This window comes from Alosa alosa, chromosome 18 (genome assembly GCF_017589495.1).
Source record: "Alosa alosa isolate M-15738 ecotype Scorff River chromosome 18, AALO_Geno_1.1, whole genome shotgun sequence".
Lineage (NCBI taxonomy): Eukaryota > Metazoa > Chordata > Actinopteri > Clupeiformes > Clupeidae > Alosa > Alosa alosa.
Window position 1 is genome coordinate 8,721,171 of NC_063206.1, and position 25,508 is coordinate 8,746,678.

Consider the following 25,508-nt stretch of genomic DNA (forward strand, 5'->3'; position numbering starts at 1 on the left):
CAGAGCTGATCAAAGTCATCTCTGTTCAGTCACATCAGATCAATGGCACTTTATGAAGCCAACTGCTTTTTTATCTCCTGGTCTGTAAAATGCCTGCATCAATCTCTAATATCAAAGAACAGGGGTAAAGAATTTGCGTGCAGTGAAGAAAGAGAGTGATTGAATATGAGGGTATGAAAGAGGGGTGTTTAGTTTAAGGGAAATTGTAACCTCATTCTGTTTCCCCATTATTAGAAACAAATGAATAATTCAACTCACTACTTTCTCTATCAATTCACCTTAAGAAGTCTGGTGAAGATGTAGGAGGAGAGGATCCTTCTTGAATAAAACATTTGAACTTATTCTTTCTCAAGTTCATTTGGTCTAATTTGTTCTCACTGTTCTTGATAAGAGTTGTGACACAGCTCAGCAGGTTTTGCTGCACACATACCACTGCGTCCACATGCACCATCCACAGCCCTATCAGTTGTACATGGGACTGGTGGATCAGGTGGATGGGACTGCAGAGCACAGACACGTGTGTGTATGTATATATGAGTGTGTGCATGCACTTCAGTGTCAGGTTCACCCTTCACAGTAAAGAAAATCACTAAGATCTATAACCAGGCAGAGAGGTCAGTGAGAGGCACCAATATCAAGCTCATACTCAGCACTTGAGGTGCTGGGAGGAGGAGAAAACTTCACGTCAAGGGAAACGGACACCAGGAGTGGAACACCATCAGATATCACTAGGGTCCCTTGAAAGAGGAAGCAGAAAACATAGCCTCGTACATGTAAAAACACTCATTGTAAACCACAAGTTTGGAAAACACGCTTGTTGATTCATGGCATTTACCAACTACAAGGCTCTTGCTAATGAGCATAGCTCAATGTGGATCAAAGGTGTATTTTTAAGGACTACAGTATATCTTTTGCAAAATGTAATTTGGAAATGTATGCAAAAGATGCAAACAATCTGAATGGCCTTAAAGATGCAGTCAGCGATTGTACGCAATTTTAAGCCCATTCAGCAATCTCCTAACGACCCGCCGGCTGTCTATTTGGTGAGTATATTGTAAAAAAAAGCCCAGTCTCCAAAAACTGGATACAAACTAAGTGAGGGGAGCCTGACCCCCAAACAAAAATGAAACCCTTTGTGGAGTTTCTCTGGGAATACCAAAGGGAGGGGTGAGATACCTAGATGTGTTTCGTTTGGTTCTCTTATATAAAATATAATGTACGTTATTTTGGACAAAAGCATCTAATATTTAATCAATTTAAACATAAATATAAACAAACGCAACTTCCTGCATCATCGCTGACTGCACCTTTTAATGGTTTTGTATTGCCAAAATAATGAATTTGCCAAAAGCATAAAAACCTTGAGGCCAACAAAGAGGGAAGCGACAGCAGGGGATGGTCAATAGCAAGACTGTTGAAACCACAGCTGATTAAATTCACTGGAGAATACCTCAGATCCACAAACAGCCAATCCTTTAAATGAGCCCTCTTATAAAAGCTCTCTTTCTGCATGAGCTACTGTGACAGGCATTTCTGAGCCTCTACTTGGAAAAAATCAGCGAGCACTCTTCTGCACTGAGCCAGAATCATTTTCACAAACTTTCCATTACCTTCGCCCCACCTTCACAATACATGCACACACAACATACATACAATTAGCAGCCTGCCACCCCCCCCCCCCCCCCCAAAACAATCCCCTCCACCATGAAAAAAGTAAACACTGCAAATAGTAAAAGCAGAGCAATTATCCACTCATATTTCCAGGCTAAATTTGCTGCTGCTGCAATCAGTGAGTGTGTGTGGCTTGATAGCTGCTAATTGAATTTAATGGGCATCTTCCTCTTCCAGAGCAGCTAAGCCCATAAATCACAGATATCTGCAGCTCCTCGTTCTGTTTAAACTCTTATTTCCCCATTAGACCTAAAGACCTGCCTCTGATTACGGCCCTGCACATAACTCACCTCTCCCACCCCCTCACACACACACACACACACACTTTCTCTTTGTCTCTGCATATCTGGTTGTGTCATGTGGGCTGGATGATCTCCCCCCGATTAAGAGGCGAGACATCAATCGTGTGTAAGGTGAATCTAAGAGGTGAGGGCAGAGATTTCCCCCTGCAAGGCTGCTTAGCGCAGCACTAAACACCCAATGGCCGAATGGCTTTTTGATGGACAACTCCCTAGCTCTGGGAGTGCATTAGGCAACCCAGTGCTTTCCCAGAATACAATGCACACCACAGGCCTGAAAATCCATAACATCTGATATGCACATACATGTAATACATCATGCATGAGTCGACTAAGAACCAATATGTGGAGTCACTGAGTGGTCGGCAAGGCAGTACATTAAGGTTTCATTAATTAACATTAATTAATGCATTTATTTATGCATTTAACATTAATGCATTTAACATTAATTAATGCATTTAACAGTAACAACCGTGAGCATTAGCATTGCAATCCATTATTTTCACAGTTCATGGCTATTTAACTCGAGTTCCAGAAAAAATGCCCATGGTGCAGGGTGCTGCTTTGTCAGGAATAGTTTGAAAGGTGTGAACAATCCCGATTGTATGGTCTTTGCACCTGAGCTATCACTTTGGAGGCTGAAATGGGGTACAAGGTTGTGTGACACACTCATTCCAAAAGCAATTCACAATCTGAAATTAAACCTGGCTATCCTGGAGGTGCCTGAATTTCAATAACGGAGAAATCGTGATACGTTCAAACCCAATTTATCCGCCTTTGATTTCTATTCCAAGCTCGTCCATGACCACTGAAAACATCCCAATTTATTGTGAAATTGCTTTTTCCTAATAATCACCAAATTGTGTGCTTACACTATGAAGATCAAATAATGATGATGAAAGTTAAGCCCCGTTCAAGTTCAGAAAAGCTTGACACGAGCCATCACACCCAGAAAACCTTACATGCCAGACTCAGAATGTCCATCTTGCTAGAACTCCTTTTGTCACACAAAAATAAATATTTCCCTCAACCTTTTGACATCAATGCAATTGGTCAAGGTCGTATTTCAGTTACCTTATGTTTTTGTTTGAGTCAGAGAATAGCCCCAGTATACTGAATGTTTACAGATTTTACATAAAAAAATAGGTAACAAAATAAATCTCAACCCTAGGGTTATTTTCGGGAAATTATTATTAATCATATCTATCCCACAGACATACAACTCTGTAGCATGATGGATAGCACAGTTGTTTGAATAATATGAAAATGTATTAAAGTAAGAATTTCAATACTGCCATGTGGTTGTTCTGCCCAAGGCCTGATGATATTTCCCATAATGACAGTTTTCTCGAAGTGCACAGTTGCCAGCTGAGTAATAAGGTTGTGAGTGGCATTTTTGTACATTTAAAATTAGATTTTGTGGTAAACAGTGGCTTGGGGTTAATTAGTTTTCAATTCAACTTATTAGGCAAGAATTTGCCCTGCCAAAAAGTGGAGGGCATTTTCTTGAAGAATCTCCATGTTAATGATGTCAATTTTTTAAGAATTTGAACCCCACCCAGCAAAGGAGAGTCCAGTCAAAATTATCTGGAAAATCATCAAATTGTAGTACCTTGGGATCAGATGAAAAGACTAAGGCCTCTTTGATATTCCCCAGAGCCATCACTCCATGCAGCAAGCCTCCCCTCACCAAACTTTCCAACAGACCTGCCCTGTTGGACTCGCTCACCAGAGACTTTACCCATTAACACTTATAGGAGGTAATGGAAACATATTTGGTGGATTACAGCCCAGTGCTAATTTGGGAGCAGACTTGTCAGTGTGGCTGTTTAATCAGCGCATGATCATAGGAATGCTAGCTGCGAGCAGAATATGAAAATAATAAGTGGAGATGATCACAGTCAGAAGTGTGTGAGCAGGCATGAATATTCTGTTAAATAGCACTTTTAGTGAACCCCCCCACATCCAGGGAACAAATTTCTCCAATGAACCCTTATTAGGTTAATGGCAGAGGTTTTGGCATGGCTGAGACAATGGAATACATCTACTTAACCTACAGTAGCTGAAGAGCTGCCTAATAAACATGGCACGTCCCCAAGGAGAGAGACAGCCATGAGACAGGAATGATAAAGCAGAGGAAGGGAAGGGAATGAAGGAGGGTGACAAAGTGGAGAGGGCTACAATCATCAGTCACATTAAAGCATATCTGTGTGTGTGTGTGTGTGTGTGCGTGTGTGCATGCATTTGTCTGTTTTCCTAAGCTTTTCCGATTTTAATTGCAATTAAACGAGAGCGCCTTGTCAACACTGGCCACTCATGCCAACTTGGATGCATAATGCCCAGACATGCTCTATTGGCTCGATTAGCTCGACTGCATTTGCAGCCTGGTGAGGACTTCATTGTGAGTCCCTCTCCAAAGTGACACGAGGAGGACTGACCCTTTGGCCTGACTCTCGCACACACGACTTTCTGAAGACTTCCACTGAATGATGGCACACAGAGATGAGCAGGAGCCAAAGTGGGATATGCACAAACAGCATTACTGCTTGACTACCAGCATACTTACATCACTCATGTTTATTGACTAATTACTGAACGTCACACCTGAATGCACATCTGCATTAAAACAACACCATAAACATGCGGTCACAGGGTATCATCCATGACTAATAATAGGCATGTGTACATCTGTGGTTTAATGTGTGTGTGTACGGGCATATCACAAATAACTCCCCATTAACCTCCCATGATAATTATCTTATTCCTTCTCAGCCACATAAGTACATTTCTTTTTGAGATGTCAACACCCTATTCCTGTGAATGGTTCACAGCTCAATAATAGTTTTCATTTATTTCAGAAAAGGTAACTTTTCTCCAATTATGCTTTGCATGATAAATCGTTTGTACTTGAACAAATTTTCTTCTCTCTTTTTACCTTCTCTGGGTCTTTCCTTAATTAGAGGCCTCATCTACTGGCATTCGCGGAATAACACAGTGTATCAAAGTTTTGGCTAACCTTTCTTGCACCAGGACACCACTTTAATCAACACCAGACCCCTCCTGAGATACCGAGTGAGAGAATGGCTCCCCCATCACAATAAAGCTGTGCGCGATATAAAATATGAAACAAAGGTCATTGTTCATCAAAACTGAAAGCATTTCATTAAGCAGAAGCAACCTTTCTCAGAATTTCTTCAGAATTTGACTAAACTATGACTCAGATGTCCAACTGATCTGATATAAAGGTACTTGATAACAGGCTTTGGCCTCTTTAGAGGTTACAATGGCTTTAGTATACTTTCAGAAAGGCATTACAGTAAAACACATGCAGAGCAGGAGATCATTAGCAGGTACCATACTGACTTCAGTACCTTGAATTTTGGCCATTAGTTTTCCCACTGCCAGCATCACAATAGGGCAGAGGACCGGGAGAGCTCCCATGATGCATCTTGGCAATCATTTGCTATTATAATGCCAATCCGTGGTCTCATTAAAGAGCTGAAGATGTTGACTTTTCCCATCAATCAACCTCTCACAGTATTCCCATTGGGTGCTGGCTTGATAAGTTATGTATATGCAAAGTGGCGTTGGGCTGTCAGGACCAATTTGAAACAGCTGATCATGCTGTGAGGATGGTGGCAAAACCTTTGATTCAAATGACCTCTTCAACAAGTTACTGTCTGCTCAGCCATTTAACTGCTCTATAGGGTCTGTTTGTGCTTGAGAGTGCTTGCTTCTAGCCATTACACCTTCACATTCATTTATAATGGCTATACGCATCCAGCATTGTGTCTTTGAATCACTTTTGAATCACAGATAGCATTAACAAAATGCTATGAGCTTCAGTGGAATTACATGCCTTGTCAAATAAACCTCACAAAGCCAAATGAATGGCCAAATGAATATCTGAATGAGCTGATGTGGTAATGAATATGGGCATAGTGGGAGTTAGGGAGGTAACAAACGAGTAAAAGTATTGAATGAATGAGACTTGGGACAGTGGATGAATGACTGAGTGAATCTGAGTAACTGTGTAAATGCTAAAGTAGGAATAGATTTTTAAAGAGGTAAACAGATCCATTTGAGACAGTTGCTGAAGTTGGTCTACAGCCGAAAGTGCCGTTTAGATTCATTCTGCAGACAACTTTAATCACTTTAATGCATCACTGCACACAGATCAGATATACAACTTCTATTAACTTTCAAAGATTTTCATTATAGCTCTGTGGTGGAAGAACGCCTCTGTATTGGGGCTGGGATTTGAGCCTGAATCATGTACTGGAAGATAAAATATGTTTGTTGTGGACCTGTAAAAACGTTCATTCCATTGGGCAACAACTTAAACAAACTGTTACTCCAGTCATCAGGTGGGTTTAGTATCGGAAACATGACGGAGTGTTTGCTGGGCCTGCATTTTAGCTGTTGATAAGACTATGAAGGGTCTTTCATGTGCACACAAATAAGCACCCGAGCTTTCAGGGCTGAGAGCAGAATTAAGCACGGCGTCAGTGCGGTCCCTTAGTCGTTGAAATACGACAGTGTCAGACATTTACTGCCGTCGCCAATAAATTACCTAGATTGCTCCGCTAGAACACAGATTTCCCCTCTGCCTGTAAATCAGATAGATGCATTCGTAGAAGCCTCCCACATCCAACACTTTTACGTAATATACATGCATGTGCATGACACAAGATGTAAAATTGTGACTGACATATACAAAAAAATATATAGGTCTTGAACCACAGCCTCTTAAAATTGCATCTCTCTTTCTCTCTCTCTCTCTCTCTCTCTCCCTCCCTCTCTCCACCATCATTTCCTTTCCTGGGGATCCTGACAGGCGTTGGGTTGTGAGGAGGTGATGATAGTGCTGCAGTGGCTGACGGACTTTCACTCCCCTGACATTTGAATTCCTTATAGAGCACGCTGGCTGTGTGAACCAACCTGTGAGAGCATGCTGATCTTTTTTGGCATATTAGATATTATTTTACCAATACTCATAGTGTAACTGTACTCTCAAAAATGTACATATATTTCTTTACCAATAGCAACAAACATGTGGTCAAGTACAATGGGCTCAATTTTAGTTTTAGCATAATAGAAAACATGTACTTTTCTTGCTTTGTTTGAATTGCTTTTGCTGTCCTCCTGTTGAAGAGGTCTTTGGTAGCAAAGTGAGAAGATTTCCTTTTACACTTGTCTAGAGGATGTGTTTTTGATATGTCCTGAGGACAACGAGGACTGATGCCTTCTGACAACAGGCTCAGGTGGAAAACAGCAAACTCACACTCCACATCAAGCACACTTTCATGACCTTATCATAAGCCTTTCAGACCAGAGCATAAGAAGATTCCCATGTGAGATAAGTGTTAATTTGATCCTTTCAGGAACATTTCAATGTGATTTGGTTTATTGTTTTCTGTTGCAAGTGGAGAGCAATGGGCTCTTTGAAACAAGGGCTCAGGTGTTAAGTGTTCTCTGCAGATTGGGGAAAGTTCCACAGGCAGCCAGAGAAAAGGCCATGCTGAGGTTCAACCTGGCAATAAGTATTAATCAAACTCTTTCAAATGAGAATGCCTGACATAGAACAGCTGTGTTTTCTTTCACCATGTTTGAACTGCAATGGAGGGAAAGAAAACAGTCAGTCAGGCGATATATGGTTTGACATTTTGGAAAAGACCAAGTAGTGCTCATGGTTTTGTTCAGATCAGAGGCAAGATGTGAGCTTGACTTTCCTGAAGCATTAAATACAGTGAGAAGACAGTAAATAGCCATTGTATTGTTCCGGAGAGAGCAAATGAAGAGAATGCTTGTCTTGGCTGTAAGAGGTCATATATCTAAATATTCACAGCTACAGTTCCTTAAGAGACATATCTGCTGCAACGAATGAAACTAAAAGCCATTACTTGTTAAGCAGACACATTATGTATCCTCAACTGTGTATCTTATTACTGTCATTTAGGGCTGGGATGACATGAATGGGTGCAGGGTGAACAGAGCAGGAAAAGGAAAACTGTGACATTTAACAGGCACACATATTCCTGCCACCTATTATCCAGAATTACTTCCAAACAAGCTTTTATAGTAAACGAGACACCAGAGTGGCATCAGTATGGACTAAGTGATACATTTTAAGATTTTATTGTATGTCTTCACATATTAGGCCAGCTCCAAGATGAAGCCAATGGGTTGTCTGGTTTCAGTCCAATTGAGGTTAAGTGGTCTATTTAGAAGGTGAAACCTAATGTTTTCTCCTCTGCAATACATGTTACACATGCATGGAAGCACACACACACTTAGTCATTCGATCTCTTTTTTTCTCACTCACACACATGCGTGGGCGCACACAAACACACACGCATGCGTGCACACACACACACACACACACATACATTACATGACATGTCCTCTCTTTAACTCATTCTCTCTCTTTTTCTCACTCACTCATTCACACGCGCACACACACACACCTATTGAAAGCGAGCGTGTCCGACCTTCAGAAAGCCTTGAGCAGTGACACAGAACTGGACGGTGTGAATCAAGGAGAAGAGACTGCCTGCTTGGCTACGGCGTGTGCTGATCTGTCGCCCGCTTTGCTGATATATACTGCCTGATTGCTTAACTGCGTAAAGAGAGCTCTGTTTGACGCTGATGAGTAGATCCACACCAAAGAAGACAAGAAATGCCACGACCAGAGGCTGATGGGAAGTTGGGAGAAAAACAGAAGCAAAAGAGTGATCCAACAGTATCACATGTACTTCCTTTGAGTTATTATGCACCCTCTTCTTGAGACTACGCTCACGAGTAGAGGTCGGCATGATCATGGTTTACTGCTGACAGGGAAATGAAGGTGAATCAAATGCAGTGCTTAGTTATCTAGTCATCAGAATGACGCATTGTCTCTCTTTGTATTTGATAGATAGATAGATAGATAGATAGATAGATAGATAGATACTTTATTATTATTTATGGACGAAATGAAAGTGGATAACAGGATGAAGGCCCATATGTTTAAAAAGAAGGAAACAAAAACATTAATGCTTAGCAGAAAGTACCTCATTCCTAACAATTATACACAGGAAGGAAGGAAATTCTTGTCATTTAGTAGGTTTAGTCATTAACGACAATTGCTAGAGCACTGCACAGTGTATCTCTTTCTGACCAGTCACTTCGCTGGCAGCATGACAGCTCATTCATTTCTGCCAACGACGGGTCATTCTTCACTGCAATTATCCTCTTAAGCGTGAAGTTTAAGAGTCACAGCCTGCCATCATGAAGATGACTCCATAGCAAAGATAACTTAATGGAGTTGAAAGAGAAACGGGTGTACAGAATGCCTGCAAATCTTCTTAAGAGAAAGTAGATGGCTCCTGTTTAATTGTGGGATGAAATGGGATTCATGGTTTGAATAATTGACTGAGGAACCTGAGGTTAATGTTATTGCAGCTTATACACCCCACAAATTGTGCCGTGACTTATTTTAGCAGATGGAGCGGAATCACTCATGCAGGGACGGGAGATGAAAAGAGGGAGCAGAGGAGAGCACAATAAAATGCTTATCCTGTAGGCTTTCATTAGAATTACTACTACAGGACCTGGCTCTCTATCAGACCCATTCAAATGAACTCACTATTAAACTCAATTGGTCTCAAGGTTGAGAAATGCAAGTTCTAAACCCCTTTAGTTATATATTTACTATTAAAACATGGAGGAGAAGAAAATGACCCATTTTTCAGTAAGTGTTACACAAGACATCAATCATAAAGCATACTGATATGGTTTATATGAAATTTAGCCCCGTTTATATAACTTTGATTATGCAGTGTCATGTCTCAACATGCGAGTGAATAGAGAAATAATTACTTTAATCACTGTTGAACGTAATGCAATATGGTTTACCACAGTCAAGTACAAAATGTTCACCTCAGCCACGGTGGAAAAGTAAAGCGCAGGAAAAGGGAGAGAGAGTGTAAAAATGCAATTATCCTGATTATTCATTTTACATGAGGAACAGCATAATTGGAGAAGCCAACAATCACAAAACACTCCTGATTCCATCCAGTTATGAAAATATGAGAGTTGGAATTTGTGATTATTTGTTCTGTTCATGGCAGAGGTGCAGAATGTTGTAATTTACACCACAATCTTATCAGCAGAGTAAACGAGACAGCGAGAGAGAGAGATAGATAGATAGCGAGCTAGAGAGAGAGAGGAAGGAAGAGAAAGAGGAATAGAGGAGGGAGATTCAGAAAGAGGTTTGGATACATGTTCAATTCCTTATAAGGCCGAACTCTTTAGCAACAGAGTTCCTATCCATCTTGCGATGACACTAATCAGTAATCTCACTAAATTAGATTGCTGGCTGCTGCAGCTCAGGGATATTACACCATAAAACATGTGACCTTAGGAAACCCTCCATCCTCCCTCTACTCGCCTCACTGACACCAACCATAGGAGGGCAGGACAATTGTTTATAACGCGCTCTAGTGTGGCTGTAAGTCAGTATGCCTGCCAGTAGGCTTCATATAGACACAAAGTCCGCCTATGGTCAAAGAGGAGTTTACTCTAAGGACAAACATTGTAAAATGAGAAATCTAAGTACCTTCTTTATTATGAGAGGTTGTATTTCAAATATATTTATGTATTTCAAGGTGGCAACTGCCTTTGGAATTGATCTCCTTTTCACTTCACTTGTTCTCTTCTCTCACCCCAGGATCAGGCCAAAGCCACAACAAATACTTTTTTTAAACAAATACTTTTTATCAACAAATTACAGCATGTACTGTATGCATATTTCCCACTGTGAACAGACTCTTTGTTTAGTAGGGAAAGGGGTACAGGTTGGTAAGTGATGGACAGATTATGGTAATTGTCTCTTTGCCCCCTCCTGAGTTTGAAGGCACCTGCTGGAGCTAGTGGGTATTAGGAGGCGCATTAAGATTCTGATTCAGAGTGCGGAGGGTGCCCACTGGTTGCCCAGAGACATTCCTGTCCTTTCCCCTTGCCACTCAAAGGCTATGCCAGAATGTCAGTCCCCCAGTGCCAGGTGCCTTTGTCAACACAAATCACACAGAAGAGAAGAGACGCTGAAACTCCATTTGCTTTCAAATATAGTCTGTAATGGATTTCAGGATGTGGGGTTTTGTTTCTCTGTTTTGGTCCTTGCTTGTTTTTGTTACTGTTATGCTTTTCTCATCTCGGAGTTTCTTAGTGGTTGTCCTAAAAATACATTTTAACGTCTAAAGGAAACTGAGTCCCCTGAAATACATTTTTACTTAACAGCATAACATAATTGTAAAATATGGCAAACAACAACAGATACTAACTTGCAGGTTTCCATGCAAAGCTTCTCCAGATTTCTAGGGCTCAAGTAGGGAAGATGGCATTCTACTCCCCAAACAGATTGCCTGGAAATAACTTGTACGTGGATAATAATATTGTCATATGGGCACCCTGCTGTTAAATTACTTTCCACAGGTTACATGCAACCACTCTGCCCTTTAACCCTACAGGTTAATAGAGAGAAACGCTAGATCAGCTTCGCAATACCTGAGCGATGCATCAACACTCTGACATTCCTATCTCTTCCCATAACACAAAATGGTTCCTGGCAAATCCGACAAATGAAGACAGAACACTACCCTAAGGATTCCGTACTGGTCTAATGGGAGATGTGCTGTATTGGAAGTAGATGTATGATAGGGAAAACCGTGAAAAATTCTATCCTGAAATAGCTTGGGTAATAGCCTGACCTTTCAGAGAGATCAGCAATGTGTTCCTCTTCTTGCCTTTCTCTCTGTGGTGATTTTGGACAAAGTTAAAAAAAAGATTGAGTTTCATACGATAGCATCATAACTGGTTTGTACATCAAAACTTGTGGGTCTGATACCACGGCACTATATATGGTTGCTGTGATGTTGCTGCTATTCACAGTGATTACATAATGTGGCAAACATGACAAGTATACAGTGCTTTCTGAAAAGCCACATAAGATTAACATAAAAGACCAACAACCTTGGGAAATTGTTGCTCCAACATGCATTGCTGATTCTGGCATAGATTAGCATAGCCTGTAAAGAACTGAAGTGATCACTAAAACAGGCTATACTAATTAAAGCCAGAATCATCAATTCGAATCTTCTGATTTTTAGTTTCTCCCAAACGTAGTTCCTCTGCAAATGAAGGGTTTTGTGTTAGCATCAGAAGTAGGCATTAATGTGAGACAGAAGGACAGGGAACATAATAAAATGTATTTTGGCATCTTCCTGATATGTTGCAAATGAGCTAAACAGAAAGTTTGTAAATTAAATTCAATCTGAATTTCATTATACACGTATCTGGCAAATCACAGTCCACGTATCAAACACGTAACCCGCTGAACATGCACACAATGTAAGCCCAACCACTCCTGACTGTATTTAAATGACAAACGCCCTTGAAGGCTCTGCTCTTTGCCAAAGGACCCTTAATCAGGCTAATGTCACAATGGTGAATAACTCCTCCTGACATACATCACCTAATCCCAGTCTCCAGCAGCAAAGGCTCCCAGGCAGTCTGCATCCAGCCGTAGACGGCCGACTACCTGGGGTCACTTTATGCATCAGGCTGAGGACGCTGATTAGGAGAACAGGAGAAGGGGATTAATCAGGGCTTGGCTAATGGAGTGCAGAGCTCCAGTTGTGTGTAAGTCTGAGGATGCAGCTCTCGCAGGCTGCTGCTGCCTCAGGTCAGGTCTGGCGAGAGCACACCTGGCCAGCATCCTCCGTGAGTTAGGGAGACTTAACATGACACTTTCTGCCAAGCTGCCTCAATGATGGGCCTGACAAAAAACAGGGAGTGCGACCTGTGCTAGTGTTGTTGAATCGTTCAGAATATACTGTCATAAGTATGTCTGGTTTTGTGCTGTCAGACTTGAATGGGAATATACAGTTACAGTATTTATACTTGATACACATATGCTTATAACAAAGTTGATTCATTTTTATATTACAAACATATTCTATGCTAAACATACAAACAAATACTGTTCCTTTCTTTTATACTTCATTTTATGACATAAAGCTGTTAGTGATTGCATAGCAAAGCAACTGTATTTTTACTGCCATTTTTACACAAGGCAATACAATACAAATACCTTAGCAAATACATGTGACATTCCATGTAGTGCAGCTTGTACAGATAAAAATCTATCATCAAAGAATGTCAATGACAGATGTCTGGAAAGCATTTCATTATCATCTGCGAAGATCTGAGGCATTGCAACAGTCATAGGCATGTCTACAGTACTACTGAAAACAAGGTCAATGTCACAGCATGACACCAGATATATCAAAAATGGAAGAAGAAGAAACTTCAAATTTGACTGGGTAAATTGAGTCTCTTTCTCATGGCTCATATCGTATCATCAAAGGAAATGTCTCACAGCTATGGTGCTATTGTTTTCCGTTCAGACAGATGAGGCTATACATCTATGTATAAATGACTTTCCTCTTCACTCCTTGGGCCAAATTTACACCCCGTGTTCAAAGCAAAAATTTCCATTTTATTGCATCATGCTCACCCCACCTGCCAGTTGATCTCCTTCCATGAAATATTAAAGCTCATTCAATGAGTGTAGAGGAAGACCAATATACACAAGCACACACATGCACATTTACAGTAAGTCATAGTTCACACACACACACAAATTAATCCAAATGAGACCATCTAATCAATTGTGTTTGTGTTCTTGGCGTTGGTTACACATTTGGCAAGCAATGTGAGACTGGGAGTCAGTGCATACATATGTTCATGATGTGTGTTAGTTAAATTTATCAACCCTCAAATTTTCTTCAATCAGTGGGGCCACTGCAGAACGCATCAGGGTGTTAAGAAAAGCAAAGATTGTGTCTCACAGCTGGGTTTCAGTAAAGTCTTTTATGACTACAATTTGTGGCCACCAACACACTCTTGGGCTAGATGAAAATGAGTCAAGATAACATTTCTCTTACGTCAAACCCTTCCTACATGAGGTACGTTGATTTTCTGGCTGTCTTTAAGTTATCTTAATGTGTCTTGGAAGAAGTTTGATTTTGTGGCTGCAAAACATAAGGGTGATAATTCACCACAGCTCTCTATTACTGAAAGAATCACTGTCTACATGTTGTATTTCCACAAAGTCTAGCAATTTCTATCAGGGAAAATTTCTAGAGGATACAAAAGCATTGAGTTTTTGCCTGAGGATGCCCATCAAAAAATAGATTTACCTTTACTCTGGGACTCACTAAGAGAACATGGTTTCTCATGGATGCTGTGGTTGTACTGTGATGTTCAAATGTCTACAGAAAGCCATTGATCGTAAAGGTACCAAAATGTCGCTGTTTGATGAGCTTGTGGGTGATTGTCTAGTGATTGATGCTTTGTAGATATGAGCCCAGCATGTTAGACTACAAGATAGATTACAAGAATGACACTTCCCTGCTGGCATGATGAACATTCTGGAAAAAAGGTCTTCTTACCACTAACACATCACTAGTGGGTGTAGCTGTGCAGTAACTATGGAAACCTTTCTCCTGACACCTTACAAGTCATGGTAGCGACAGATTCCTGAATGCCACACTGTAGAGAGCATTTATTTACATGACCAAAAGGCAGTCATGTAAATAAGGCCCTGTTTACACGACAACACTTGCGGCTGAAAACGACAAAATATTTTATCAGATGTGCCTTTCGTTTAGACGGTGACTACGTTTTTGGGGCTAAACAACGCAAAAAAGTGAAACCACCCTCCAGAATCTTAAAAACACTCCACCATCGCGTTCCCGTCTAAAGGGTCTGCTCCGATCTGCTCACGGTGGCTCTCGATGCGTACACGTTTACACTGCCCCCTAGCTGCCTGGCGTGCATACTACAGTACATCGAATTTCACACACAAAAAATGCTCGTCTGAACATGGAATAAAAAGTGACAACGCAACGCCACTTTTGCGTTTTCTCTTCAGATCGTTTCCGTCTAAACATAGCCTAAATGTACTTTATGATTCCTTATGATTGCTTTCTTTCTAGAGTGTGTGTCTGTGTGAAAAGGTTCTTAATAGCTTGGGGGTGTGTGTGTGTGTGTGTGTGTGTGTGTGTGAAAAGGTTCTCAATAGCTTGGGAGAAAGGGAAACCAGCAGATGAAACAGGAGGTATACCACTTTCGAAAAGTAACTTATATCATTTTGACTTTCCGTTGGTTGATTTCCTCAACATTTCATTTCCTCTCCCAAGCTACCACGAACATGTTAACCTATATTTCCCATGAGACATCCCAGTGCTTTCTCCACCAAATTTCATCTCATAAGTTTCATCTGTTTTAGAACTACTAGAACATGTAAATGTCACCCTATTGTCTCCGGCATAATTACATCTTTGTTTTTGCTATCCAAAAACAGCCCAATACAATGCATACATACATTTGCACTCTTAAATTGTAATGCTTCAAAATCAGGTTCTTTCCGATTTACTGACAGAATAAGGTTCTTTCTTTTACCAACAATTTCTCTTCTTTTGCTCTCATGAATATTATTCTCAAATCTTTTCCCAAAATAAAAATCCTTGTCACATCTCAGATTTGCAAATAGAACAGAAAACAGTAAAGTTAATCATCAACTTAAGGTTTAAAGTATAGCGTATCCAGTGCCCGTTTGGTGGCTGCACTGCTGTCTGACTTCCAAATTAAGCTTATCAAGTGTCTGCTTTTGTTAAGTGGAAACATCAGAAAACTCCAAAAATATTTGCCTCATTAACATCTTGTGTCTTTAGATTACTGGCTACAGGTATTCTTACCAGGCTCTGTCTAAGCACTACTGTATATTCACCAATTTGGATTGAAAGTCTCTATCATTAAAACCATCTTAAATGATTTCACAGACTAAATATTTTGTCTAAGAGGTACAGTATTGTATCCATGTTGAAGTGGGGATTCCGCTCACAAAATTGGGCTCATCTGCCACTCAATCTGCTGTCAGCCATTATCTAATGTTCTTGCCTTCCTAGACGCCTATTCTCTCCATGCACACAATTTGTGTGTGTGTGAGAGTGAGTGTGTGTGTGTGTGTGAGAGAGAGAGAGAAAGTATGGAAGTATGCAAGGTATGAGAGTGTGTGTACTGGCTACCCATTCATCAGTCATTTCCGATAAAGCCGTCAGCACTTTGTGCATGTACTCTGGGGAAATGAACAGCTTGGCCTCTGCCTCACGTCACAATCAGTCACCAATTCCTTCAGATGCTTCTCAGACCCCTACAGTGCAGCGGGACAAATAAATAAAAAGCCAGACATTTAGCAGGGCAATTCAGAGACCTATCTGCAAGAGCACATTGCCCCTCTACAACATGCCACATGAATTTGACATCCATTTGTTGATTACGGGGAACCAGCTATAGACGCCATTGATCTATCTTTCACCCCACGAATGACCGTAACTGCTACTCCTTTCAGGAGGGTTGATGGTGGTGGTGGAAGGTAGCAAAGACAACAGTGAATATTTAGGTAATGGCATAGGAAGACCTCCTTTTGATTACAACATGATAAAAAGTGAAAGAAGACTTGTGTTCTCATCTGTTGATCTCAGACTAAAACACATCCCAATATGGGCTGGGGGAACAAAATCAGATATTTTATGTATTGTATTATTGATGCTAGTGTGGATATACGGCAATACTGTACGACACAGAGTAACAGACATAATTTGGTGTAAAAGAGTTCAACGATATATATTTTATTGTAGAATTTCCGGCATTATAAATGCACTTTGAAACTATGAATAGACTGCTAGGGTATCAAGCCTTGGAGGAAACGTGCAAAATCCACCAATGCTCTCTCTCACACATACAGGCACACTCACACATACACACACACACACACACACTCACTCACAAGCCAGAAGGGGCCTGTAAAGCCTCTCACCAGCAGTATGCTATACTTGTTTGCCATGTGGAAAAATACTGTAGAGACTGGAGAAATCTTGGGGTATTCAAGGCCACTTCAAACCACTTGGTGGTCAACAAGGTATTGCTCCCTATCTTGATGGTATGCAAGATTTCATTAAATTTAATTTTCCAGAACCCCGGTCAATATATTATCCTGTCAGAGGAGAGCCACAAAGTTCTGTAATTGAAAAAGTTATTGTGTTTTCCTTGTGCCCTCACTTCATGGTTGTGTTAGTCTTGGGATATGCTGGAACAGGATTTTTCATTCTCATCCGGTTCCTGAGAAAGTTCTGGAGACGTGGAGATACAAGGGAAAGAAGGCAGGGTGCATAAAATTAAAATTCCGGCTAAGCCCTGAGCACACCCTTTCCACTTGGCACGAATTGAAAAGCAGCAGCAAACTTATTAACGAGGGTGGGAAATGGTAGACATAAGAAACCTATTTTACCCCAACTTGGACAAGCTTGACACAGTGACAACAGACCTTTCCCTGGGTAACCATACAGACATTCTCTCTTGATGTAGGCATATTGTATGTGAAAGGGAAGAAGATGGGGATACTCACTGTTACTCACTAGTTATTCCCTCTGCAAACCATGGCTTGTAGATGCAGCAGTGCCACGGCTGACTCCAGATAAGTACTGCACAACTTAATTCCTTTTTGCCATAATTGCACTGCACATCATTTCATGGTAATGACTTTGGGCAAAAACACCACTTTCTTGAGTTATCAGTATTGACTGAAATCCAGGGATGTGGTATGGGAAATGGGGAAACATAAATTAAATTTCCATATAATTTCAGACCTATTTATTACTCGCACGTAGTGTGCTCTGTAACCTTTAAACAAACTCACAGGTTTGCCGGCTTAAATCACAGAGTACCACCTCTAAAATAGCTGTAACTGTGTAATCCATTCCTATTTTAATCCAAGTTTTAGGGCTACAAAAAGGATATTTGACAAATTGCTCTATGTATCTGTGTTGTGCCTGAGGTATTTCTGGTGGCCTTTTCCGACTGGGTGACTGCTTCCCTGCAGCCTTCACAAGGAGCCAATTAAAAAGCTATCCCAGAGACATTCACTCTCTCTCACTTTCTCTCTTCCTCCATCTCTTACTCTTTCTCTCTCTCTTCCATTCTTTCTGAACCTTTTCCTTATCACTTCTCAGGGCCTATTTTCCTTGTCCACCGTCATTCCTGCTTGGTCAGGCCTTCTTTCAATTAACTCCACAAACTAATTAATAAGACAATCATTAACTGCAACGCTGCAGAAGAATACTGTGAGACAGATCAGTGCTTTCAACCAGCGCAATCAGGCATGTAGTGTGTACTGTGTAGTGCTTCAGTCCATCGCATCTATTCCAAAATGTCTCCATACTGGCAACACTGCCTGCCTGTTCCACATTTGAAGAACGTAGCCTTTGGAGAATTGTGGAAGCTGACAAATTCAAACAATAAGGCTCATTTGGCGATGTGAACAATGAGGTTTTAGTCTTGGTACATCAGGCGGACTTGAGATCACATTTCTCTCTACTCCTTAAGGTGGCTGACATACTTTTCAGGGGGTTGGAATAGGATTTCAGCCCAAGTGCTGGTTTTGGGTGTCAGTTGTCATAAGCTCAGCTCTTCCTCTCTTGAGCGTGACTTCAGAGTGCCAGGGCAGTGATCGGGTTTCGCCCACCACTTGTCTGCTCTCGTCGCTGTAAACACACATGAACTCACAAATCACCCCTGACACCGTTTTCTGATTCCTGCCCAGATTGTACAATTAAACAAATGAAACTAATGAAACGACTAATGAAACAATTAAACTAATGAATCGATTCAAAATGGAATCACTTATAAAAATGAACTTGGCTCATCTTAAACAGTAACTAATAGATTTTGAATGTTCGGCTTTCGAACATAAAGAGAGTTGTGTCTTTTCGCATTACTGGGGTATATCAGTGTCATTCATAAAGTTGCCCAGAAATACTAGGCCGGTTTTCAACTACAATTTTGTAAAAGACAGTTTGTATAATTTGGTTTTAAAAGTAAGCTCATTTACAAGAGTATCTCAATTAAAAGGGAAAATACAGCACTAGCCAAAAGCATTGTTGACACATCTGGAGAGACAAACATGAACCAAAAACCCTCATGATAGCCATCACATAAGATCTAGAAAAACGGATGATAAACAGACCACATTAATGCAGAACATGTCAAATCATACCCATCTATAAGCATCGTCTTACACACACAGACACACACACAAACATGAGAGGTTAGCATGTTCTGAACTTCCGCTGACACATCTGGTGTGATAAACAATTGATTATGATGTATGCATCTGTTGGCTTTCTGTCACTTGCACTCCCCCTTTCAAGACAACCCCTTAATTAAGTTCTAAAGATTTTCTCCTGATGTGTTCACCAACCATGACATTCAAGGAGGAAAACGCAGTTTCTACTAAGGGAATACAAATCAATTTAGTGTGTTTTAGCAGAAACCGGGGCTACATCCCTTAACCCCAAGCACACAGTGGGAGCAGGCAGTAAACAAGAGCCACACAAGCTGAATGGGAACAACAGAGCTTGACTTTCATTTGGGGTATTTTCCACATTTTCAAGCGATGTACTGTACACCACACCCTGCACATGCCCTGAAGAAATCTTATAATGCATCAGTTTCACCAAGTGGTGATCAATAGTAAAGTTCTCACAACCGAAGCAGGCAATAAATTGCTTCAAAGGCTGCCCTGCATTTCTATTTTTGGTTTCTGATATTGGTTTCCCGGTTAACCAGCAATAGCAATGCAGGAGATAACTTGATCAAAATTCAAGTTGCCACAGGCAGTTCGTCCTGTCCTGACCTTTGTCTCCAACTGGCAGTTGAGTGTCGGACAACGTGGCCCCTTATACACTCGGACCCGTGTTAGATCAAACATCCACTCCGTCCGTGTTAAATCAAACCTCAGGGCAGTCAGGGGAGCCTGAGACACAATTATTCACTCCAAAACTCCAACTCCAATAGACACTAACTCTTCAGCCATTTCAGAGATTATGTCTTTCTTTCTTTTATTCTTACTCCTTCACCTACTCCTTTTTCACTTTCTCATATTCACTCTGCCCTTGTCCACTGATCTGTGATAAGAAGGTACATTTCAATTATAGCCAGAGAGTCCAGTGAAGAGACAAAGAATGTGATTGGAAGCAGACATCCAGAGGTTACAGCTGACAAGCATAGTTTAGTTTAGGCCTCTGCACATCTAATAGATGCATGTCTTTTACCTTAAACCAATCAGAATGCACTTCTAAGGTCTGTAAATTGCTCAAGTGTTGATACAGGAGGCATGGAATGTTTGATGAAAAAACAAGCTATGAAAACTTATTTAGAGAAGTATGTAACATGTCTGTGAGTCAACTTTAAAGCTTTTGGAGCTTCAGACAAAGATTGTTTTGTGATATTTAGTGTTATAGCCTATTTGTATGTCTCTGCTTCCAAAGTAATAATAAAGTATAAAAAATAATAAAGATCTCCTTTATGTGTGAAGAGGTTTTGAAAGCAGCAGCAGAGTCTTTGTAATCTTGATGTGGGTTTAGCTCTGTGATTGTATCTGACAATTCAAATTGAATGTTTGAAAACGTGCCCTGTTCAATCATATATATAGAAAAATAAAAGGAGGAAACAACAGACACACATTCTGCATCTTGGTAAACATTTCCTGTTTACCAAGATGCAGAACTTAGATCAAACTATCATAGAGCAAATACAATTTGCAGACCTCTCAAGTCTCACGCATTGAGCGTGAGACACACGCATTTCAATGACTTCACACGCTCACACGCCACACATGGCATTTCTCACTCCGAGAAATAATTAACTTGCTCGCACAGAAATTTCTAAGGGCTATATTTTACAAACGTGTCACACAACGTTGCTGTCTGTGCGCTCATTCAGCTCAGAGAGCTGCTGTTCACAGGGGGTCAAGAGCGTGCAGATTAGCTTCGGCATGTTAGCATACACCATTTTCAAATATGGCGCTGCATGGAGCATTTGGAACCAGCTCCATGCACGAAAATCCGTGTTGGGCACGAGCTCTCATGTGCGTACATGTTGGTGGGCGGGTACCTATCCGGCGGCTACAGCCAAACGTTATTCAGTGCGTATTTCTTGAGGAGCCTATGAGAAGACGTGCATATTGTGGTTGTTTATCCATCATATGACAAATAAAGAAAATTGTGTTGATCTTGTTTCGTTGTTGTTTGTCCCGAACAAACATAGCCTAAACATGATTAAAGACAATAAATTACACAACAGCGGCATAAAGACCTTGTCTTGTTACACCAGGCAATATTTCATCAAAGACGCTACATCTCCATTTCTAGAAATGAAACAGCGATTTTGATGAAAACTACGCCGCTCCGTCCGGCATCTATTGTCTTTGTTAGTCTGTGTTAATGACAATGTCTTATATGTGGAGCGCTTTGGGTTGCACTCTGTGCATGTTAAATGCGCTATACAAATAAATCTGACTTGACTTGAAGTGAAGGAACTACTATCCTATAAGCCTTTTTAAACTTACACATTTCGAACATTTGCAGCCTAATGATAGTTTAACATGCTTCTATATTAATGTTAACAAGAAGTTTACTAACTTCCTACCGTTTCCATTAAGTAAATTCAGCTTTCAAGATGAGAAAAGTTTTTATCAGACGGCCCATCAGTTCTGACAGCCTCGGTATCCATCTGGATTCCAGCGAGACGCGGGAACAGTGCCATTAAACATTTCCATGGCGACGGCTATCTCTACCAATTAAAGGCTCTGCTTTTACCAGCTTTTACATGTTAGGATGTTGGGTAGTATACTACTTTCCCATTAAATTGCAAATAATTTTTTTGTCTTAAAACAAGGTTGATGGCCCATTAACTTTTGGCCTAAATATGAGCATGTACAATTGCTTAGTCATGTCGTAACTGGTTTGTATTGTATTGTATTCTTACTTCCTGAATCGGCTGTGGGTGGGACGGTTGCGGTCTATAGACTCTGAAGTTTGCCTCCAAAAAGGACCCAAAGCTCATCTTTGCCCATATAAGGAAATCCTGGAGATAATCAAAGCTAACTACTTATTGCAAGTTGCACTGCAAGTTACAGTAGCTCCCATGTAGCAAATATCAAAGTTCCCCATTTTAGCGTACCAAAGATCACAAAACCCACTCGAAGTCAGATGACAAAAGTGTGTAGGGCAAAACGTCTGACAGATTTCAGATGTCACCGTGAGAGTTTAACATTCAAAATTCCCAAGTTATTTTCCTATAGGAAAAATCGCAAGGACCCGGATCTCCTTATATGGGCAAAGATGTTTTGTAGGAGAACTTCAGAGGTGTATGAATAGGATTGACTATAATTGAATAGGATCAGATGGGTATGAACTGAAATTCAAAATCAATTAATTGCATACCCCCTGATCAGTATATTAAAATAACTACTTTGAATTTGGAAAGGTTTCGCCATTGAAAATCACTGTGGTGTTTTTTTGAGAAGGTATTTAAAAAGGTATTAAAAGGTATTGAATTTCACTTCATAATTTCTTTTTATACCCTGAATAAGTAGACACCATTAGATTTCAGATGAAAACCGAAACTAGCCTTGTTTATGACAGATGGGTCTTGTAGATGAATATGTTGTAGTTTTGACTGGATACACTGCTGATAAGGCCTTCCAAAAGTCTACCACACAGAAATCAGTCAAAGCTGGTGCCACTTTTTGCATCTTCAATCTGCAGTTTGGTATAAAGCCGCTCACATAACAACTTTATCTCAATTTGCCAAAACGTCAGATAACCATCTCACTTCCAGGTCTCAGATTTGCAGAGCTCTGCTCAGTGTTGTATTTTTTAATGCTTGCAAGTCTGACTGATACATACGACCCTGTTGCAAGGCTGCGATCACCAAAATCCTGCCCTCCGCCCAACCTGTTTGTTATTGCTGTATATGGGCAAGCAACCATGGGGGACACTTACCATCAGGTTCGGGGAGGTGGAAGGTATCAAAGTCACCTCGTAGCAGAGCGCAGGTCTGTGTCTGCATGCTGCAACTGTGAGACCAGGTCCTCACAATAAGTCATGATGCCTTGGGAGCCTGGAAAGGGATCCATTACAAACATTAATGTTACCTTGAGGGTCTTTGATAAAACACGCATAAATAGTACCTAACATATGTGGCAAATTTATACCCTTTATCAGAGCCGGACTAGCCTAGAAATCTAGACGCGCCCCTAGCGGCAGCAAATGTAATTTGGGGGTTTAGTCTAGCAACTCTCCGTTGGCTTGTGAGCTCCAGAAATCGAAACTCAATCAGGCCAATGAAATCGTGTATAGAGTCGTTAGGTGGGCTTAACATAATGATTAATGGCAGAGTTGCAACGGTTTGGCTTGAATTCCCTGCTACTTGAAAACAAATAAGATGGATGTTGCTGTTGGCGAACAGTGTGACACGAGTTAAGCTTTTATTAAGTTGGCAAACGTTTGAACTAGCCAACTAGCTCCGCTGGTGGGAAATGCATGGGACTCATAGCGCTGCCGCTGTCCTATTGCGTGCAGAGGGAATTTGAAAGACAACCGATTATCCCGCCCCTCGGACTGAGCACTGCGAACGGTGAGTGCCCAGACCCTACATTTTAATCAGGCTAGAGCCGGACAGTAACGGAGTACATTTTACTTGAGTACAGTACTTGAGTACAATTTCCAGAGATCTGTACTTTACTCGAGTATCATTTTTGGGAAGTACTCATGACTTTACTCAAGTACATTTGAGAGGCAAATATTGTACTCTTTACTCCGGTATATTTCTATCCATAACTTCTATTGAAGTGAGTACACTTCTTCTAAAAAAAAAACTGAAAAAAGAAAAATCCAGGAAACCCTCAATTTGTTGTTTCCCTCTCAAACGTGATTGGATTGTGCAGGCGCCACTGATTGGGACAGCCTATCAGCAATCACCTTCAGCTTTCCTCCATGGTCAGATTTAGATAAGAGACGAAACCATGGACGAAACAATGGATGAAGACGCAGCAGGTGCCTACTGGATGCCGGGAATGTGCCAACCCATGGCCCCACCTCGCCAGACTATTTAAATTTTCTGAACTATTTAATGATAGTTTTCGCTTCAAGTGTTTAAATTACAAAATAGTATTTTGTATTTGAAATACGTATTTTAAATACATGTATTAGAAATACTGCCCATCCCTGACAACATGGTAAAAAGATGAAAATGACTTGATTTTACTTTCAATTCCTTTTACATTCTCCAAGGTATTAACATTAACATTTTCCATAACTCCATGTAGGACATTTCTGTACATAAATGTAAGCACTGTGGCAGTAGTAATGCAATATTTAGAAAATGTACTCTTGTACTCAAGTACTTTTAAAAACAAGTACTTCAGTACTTTTACTTAAGTACACATCTGACTGTTGTACTTTTACTTGTACTTGAGTAAAATTTAGCAAGGGGTATCTGTACTTTTACTCAAGTAATGAAGCTGTGTACTCTGTCCGCCTCTGCCCTTTATACCCATCACTGTAATATATTATCCATAGGAGCATCTTCAAAGAGAATTCCTATTTGTTATATATATTCAGAGATGTGTATCTTTACAAGGTGAACAACCCTTGGCCCAATTGGATATGGGCTCCTAGGCAAGCGGGTCGTTCCTGTTCTGTTTTTTGTTTCATTAAATAAAACAAACAAAAGACAAGCCAAGAAAAGGCCAACATTCCAGTACCAAGGATAATCACTAGATGCATGAATGGGCCATTTTATCCTGTGTAGTTCACCCTAAAAGGTTTCACGGAGCTCAAACAAACGAGGCTACTGACGAATATAGGGACATCCGACCGGTCACCCCCACAGAAAATCCCCTCTTTCCTTATATAGGCCTGTGGACGTCTTCCTTCTCTCCGTGGCATGGCATGGGCAAAGTCACAAAGAGGTTACCAAAGCTCATTACTGCCTCCCAAAATCTCTGACGGAGGATATGAGCCCTGCCCCCCGCCCCCCATGATGTGCTCCCAAGCTAAATAGAATGTTTTCAAACACAGTGTCCTCATGCACATGGATTGCTAATGGCACTATAGGCCAGAATCAAAAGAAAATTCATTACTGCTGGAATTCTGAGCAGGAAACAGCAGCACATCAGACACAAGTTACTCTCGCTGCTCACCTAAACTCTGATGCTATCTTTGCATATTTCTAGGATGATATTGCACCAACATATTTTTGGATCACATGTCAGGTCTAGTTGGCTTTTTTCTTAGATTCCTAGTGTGTTGCTGTCTGCTGAAATATGAGTTATGCTGAGTTATGACCTCACTTTCAGTCAGCAGAGGAGCGCGGCCATGCAAGTATAAGAATGGTCAGCGGAAGGTTTCGAAAATGAGCAGATTTTCCAGCTCTGCAAACAACAGGCAGCAGGAAGGCCTAAGAATCATCTAATGTCTCTACCTCCTGCTGAAAACCCACCTAACAATGCCTCCATCCCCTTCCCTTGTGACAGATTTTGTGTGTGAAGGTCAAAAGATTCTGAAGTAGCCGCTTCTGACATCACATCAT

The 25,508-nt window shown here is 40.8% G+C and overlaps 1 protein-coding gene across 1 annotated transcript in view; it reads right to left on the reverse strand.

Annotated features, from left to right (window-relative positions):
* Positions 1-22,985, reverse strand: part of chrm3a (cholinergic receptor, muscarinic 3a) — a 39,558-nt gene extending 16,573 nt beyond the window's left edge. The window contains exon 1 of the mRNA XM_048270333.1: positions 22,919-22,985. Within this exon, the coding sequence (XP_048126290.1) occupies positions 22,919-22,985 (67 nt within the window). The remainder of the gene's footprint in view (positions 1-22,918) is intronic.
* Between the last annotated feature and the right edge of the window lie 2,523 nt (positions 22,986-25,508).